This window comes from Peromyscus leucopus, chromosome 18 (genome assembly GCF_004664715.2).
Source record: "Peromyscus leucopus breed LL Stock chromosome 18, UCI_PerLeu_2.1, whole genome shotgun sequence".
Taxonomy (NCBI): Eukaryota; Metazoa; Chordata; class Mammalia; order Rodentia; family Cricetidae; genus Peromyscus; species Peromyscus leucopus.
Genome location: NC_051078.1, coordinates 3545067 through 3549351, shown reverse-complemented (window position 1 = coordinate 3549351; position 4285 = coordinate 3545067). Strand labels below are relative to the sequence as shown.

At 62.1% G+C, this 4285-nt stretch overlaps 2 protein-coding genes across 2 annotated transcripts in view; one reads left to right on the top strand and one right to left on the bottom strand.

The window, feature by feature from the left end:
• Positions 1–200: 200 nt before the first annotated feature.
• On the bottom strand, positions 201–2984 carry LOC119086215 (proline-rich protein HaeIII subfamily 1-like). The gene is made up of 4 exons (XM_037196911.1): positions 2806–2984; positions 2311–2626; positions 707–765; positions 201–473 (listed from the first exon to the last, which is right to left on the bottom strand). Exons 1-4 carry the CDS (start codon positions 2982–2984, stop codon positions 380–382), a joined length of 648 nt encoding a protein of 215 aa, XP_037052806.1. The 3' UTR covers positions 201–379.
• Positions 2985–3279: 295 nt separating this feature from the next.
• Positions 3280–4285, top strand: part of Ctdsp2 (CTD small phosphatase 2) — a 22739-nt gene continuing 21733 nt past the window's right edge. The window contains exon 1 of the mRNA XM_028886290.2: positions 3280–3431. Within this exon, the coding sequence (XP_028742123.1) occupies positions 3368–3431 (64 nt within the window). The 5' untranslated portion in view covers positions 3280–3367. The remainder of the gene's footprint in view (positions 3432–4285) is intronic.

Genomic DNA, 4285 nt, shown 5'->3' with positions numbered 1-4285 from the left:
AGTTATCCATGAACTTTCCTTAACTTCCGAGCAAGGAGTGCTTGACACACACACACACACCCCTGCTCCTCTGTATCTTTCAGAGATGTCCAGACCTCAATACATAGAAGACACGGATCAGGGCCTCCATTTAGAGACCACCTCGAGAGAGGAAAGAAACAGAAGCCACACACGCACAGAGACATAGTTGTAATCCCATGATTCAGGGGGGCCGAGGCAGGGGAATCAACGTAGGTTCAAGGCCAACGAGGGCTAACGGCAACACCCTACTTTAAAAAACAAAACTCAGACACGGAAGGCATCACACGCGATAGAACATACCAGACTGTATTCACATGCCAAGGACGAGTCGTCTCACGACGCATGTATCACCGTCGTCTCACATGCATTTCTGGCTGAGCCACTGCACCCCTGGGCAAAAGAACACTGATGGACACTTGGCGTCGACACATGGGGCAAAGGTACCTCTTGTTCTGTCAGGATTATACACAAGAGAGCCAATAATGAACTGGACAGTTCCCAGTCTCTGGGGGGCCTTTTAATTGGCAAGCAGTTCCTAAATAAGGTGTGTGGAAGGACTTGAACTCATGACACCCCTGTCCCCCCTGCCTCGGTTTCCCCAGGGCTGGGACTACTGGTGTATGCCACCACACCCCACTGTGGCTGCTTCTTCCTAAGCTGTGAGACCTCAGATGAATCAATTAACCTTTCCAGACCACGCTGCTGCTGCTGCTTCTGTAAGATGAACATATCTATTCTGCTAACCTTGAAGAAAAAAAAAATCAAGTGAGTCAGATGATATATCTGGAAGTACTTTGTAAATATAACGGGGGAGAGACTGTATCTATGGACGAGGAAATGAACAGGAGAGGTTTCATCCAACGTCACAGAAGAGCAGGTCTCCCCCAGTACTCAGTCCTGCCTGTACTGTTCCCCCTGCCATGCAACTACCTCGCAAGAGGACAGGGCCAAAGTCCAGCAAGGTCCCTTAGCAACCCATTAAGATTCACCTTACCAAGCCTATTGTCTTAACGGTGGGAGGGAAATATGTCAGAACTCCCCCGGCAAATATGTCAGAATTCTTTTCCGTTAATGAATTAGAGTCTACCCAAACCCAGACGTTTAGAGTTACATAAGCATCATTCAGAGCTTCTGTAACAGCGGCTTTCACTTTGGAAAAAACAGCATTTTCATTAAAATGGTGTTATGTAAAAAAAAGTATTTGTGTGTGTGTGTGTCGGAACAGGCAAGCATGCGTGCTTAAGGAACACAGGTGTGTGAGTATCACGATGATGGTGCCTTGCAGGTTTTGACCTCCTTGGACAAGATTAAGAGAGACAAATGTCAGGCTATGAGAAGTAGGGTAGGGAGGCCTCACCAGCCGCTCGGGTCCCCCCTCGAACTAAGATCTTCTTGGCCTTGCTTAGCAGGGTGAGTTCCACTGAAGTTCACAGGAAGTTACTTCCCTCATCCTTTGTAATCTGACTGCGTTATCAGTCTCATCAGCCCCGACCGGACCCGGGCAGATCCCTTTCTCCCAAGGCACCTTACGGAGGACAGATCACCAAAAAGCACTTGAAATGGGGCCACAACATGGCCCAGCCAGTAAGAGGGCTCCCCATGAAAGCCAACCAGAGTTTGATCTCCAGAGCCCACTGTAAAGGTCTGGAAAGATGTCCTCACACCGCCTCCAGCGCAGTGGGGCGCACACACAACACACAATCATTTTTTTTGTTTGTTTGTTTGTTTGTTTTTTGTTTTGTTTTTCGAGACAGGGTTTCTCTGTAGCCTTGCACCTTTCCTGGAACTCACTTGGTAGCCCAGGCTAGCCTTGAACTCACAGAGATCCGCCTGCCTCTGCCTCCCGAGTGCTGGGACTAAAAGCGTGCGCCATCAACACCTTGATAGGGAGTTGAAACCGCTCGGAGCCGCTCTCCGTAGAAGGCAAGTGGACACCGTTCCCGTGAAACCTGGAGCCGTTTGAGAGTTCAAACCCAGGCCTGGGGCCTTAAAGACTGAGGAAAGGCTGTCTGGGTCTACTAGTCACCTCCATCCTCCTGGATGGAGCTACGGGGTGGTGGTGGGGAGCTGGGCTAGGAGGATGGGATGGCAGGTTTGGGAGTGGCTGGCACCCAAGGGTGGCCGGCCTTGCCCATCAAGTGTCCTTTCCAGTGTGGAGGTCACCCAGTCTCGAGGTCAACTCCGCGTCCTGCACTCTGGAGTCCTGGTTTCGGGCCCTGCAACACTTCCTTTCCAAGATTCATGAGCTGTATTCTTATGTAAGGCCCCTGGGTTCTAAGCAGGAAATACCGTAACTGACTCGAACCCAGGTCTGCCTGGCTGGCTGGCTGGCTGGCTGGCTTCTCCATTCGCCCCGGTTTCGGAGGGCGGAACCACTGAGCCGCTCCCCGGAGTCCGGAGCCCAGAAACTCCAACACCCTGGCACCGAACAGGGAACGCGGAGCCGCTGGAGCGGCCTTTTAAGTAGTTGGGAAGGGGGTGTGGCCGAGAGGACCGGGGGGGCGGCGGCCCAGCCGGCGGGGCGGGGCCCGGGGGGCGGGGCCGCGGCGGCTGGAATGTTGTTGGGTCCTCGCACCGCATAGTAAGGAGGGGCCACGCCCCCTTTCTGCGGGAGGGCCAATCGGAGCGCCGGAGCGGTTTCAAGTCTCCCCCGCCAGCCTGCCCGCCCGCCACCCCACCCCCCTCGGAGGGGGGGGAATTCGCTTTTTCCGTAACAAAATAGCAAACCTCGGCCTGGTCCGCAGCCCCCGCCGCCCGCCCGGGGAGGGTCCCGGGGCCTAGGACGCGGGCCGGGAGCGGGGCGCGCCGGCAGGCGGCGGAGAGGCCGGGTCCGGCGCGGGGAGGAGCGCGGGGGTGGGCGCCGCAGCCGCGGGTTGTTTATCTGGAGTACGGAGGGGAGGGGGGAGCCTGGAAACCGCCCCGTGTCCCATTTCCTCCTCTTGTTTTCGCTCCGGATTCTCCATGTTGGACCCAAACTGAGGAGCCCGGAGCTGCCACCGGGGGATCGGGGGGCTGGGGGCACCGGGAGAGCCGCTGCCTGGGCCCGGCCGCCCTCCGTGCAGGCCTCCTCCCTTCCCGGCCCGGGGAGGACAACGCGAGCAGGAGGAGGAGGAGGAGGAGGTGCTGGTGCTGCTGGTGCTGGTGCTGCTGGTGGCGGTGCTGCTGCTGGTGGGGGAGGGATGTGACCAGCTGTGGGAGCCGCGAGTCTTGGGGAGCCGGAGCCCGACGGGCCCCCAGCCCAGGCCCCCCAGCCCAGCCCAGCCCGCCTGCGCCGCTCGCCCGCCCGCCCGCCCGCCCGCCCGCGCGTCCTCCCGCCCAGCCAGCCCGGGGCCCGCGGGATTGTTAGATGGAACACGGCTCCATCATCACCCAGGCGCGGAGGGAAGACGCCCTGGTGCTCACCAAGCAAGGTAGGGGCGCAACTTCCCAAAACTTTGCGTCGCCGCCGCCCCCCCCCCCGCAACCCCGGGCGAGGAGGAGGAGGAGGAGGAGGGGAGGGGGCGGGAGAATCCGGCGGGACCCGGGGGTGGCGCGCGCGCGGCGGCGGTGGCGGTGGTGGTGGTGGGGGCACGGGGGACGACGACGAGAAGGTCGGTCAGTCCTGGCGCACCCGACCCCCCGTGGGGTGGTGGTGGCGGTGTGTGTGGGGGGATCTCGAGCCAGGCCCCGGGCTGCCAGCGCCCAGCGGGGAGGGTGTCATCCGCGCAGCTGTCACCCGCCGGGCCACCCCTCCCCTGCCCTCCCCTCCTCTCCTCCCCCGCCGGGGGGGGGGCGCACGGCGCGCCAGGCCACCGCGCGCGCGCCGCCCCCGCCCGGGCCGCGGGATGGAGTGGTCACTTTGCCTCCTTCTCCTCCTCCTCCCCACCGCCGCCGCCACCGCCGCTGCGCGCCCGTCCCGGGGCCCGCGGGGGGGAGGAGGAGGGACGAGGCGGGGCGCGCGCAGGCGCTGGGGTGGGGTGGGGGGGGTCCCGAGCTGCAACGCCGCCGCCGCCGCCGCCGGACCGGAGTTCTTCCCACGCAGGCCCGCGCGAGCCCCCGGGGTGCCGGGCGGTCGGTCGGTCGGTCGGCCGTGGTGGCGGGGCGCGCAGGAGGGGGACGACGACTCGGGACGAAGTTCACCGGCCCGAGGCGGGGGCGGCGGGGGGGGGGGAGAGGGGAAGGGGCCGGGTCGCGGTCCGCGGGCTGGGCGCGGGACTCTTGGGCGGTTCGGCGGGCGCAAACAAGCCCGACACCCCCACCCCCACCCCACCCCGAGGTCCGGCCG

Coding starts and splice junctions, on each gene's coding strand:
- LOC119086215 (XM_037196911.1), bottom strand. CDS start 2,984: ATGGAGAATCCGGAGCGAAAACAAGAGGAGGAAATGGGACACGGGGCG. Junction 2,627..2,805: donor GCGCCCCGCTCCCGGCCCGC/GTCCTAGGCCCC, acceptor GCCCTCCCGCAG/AAAGGGGGCGTGGCCCCTCC. Junction 474..706: donor CAGCAGCGTGGTCTGGAAAG/GTTAATTGATTC, acceptor TAATCCTGACAG/AACAAGAGGTACCTTTGCCC.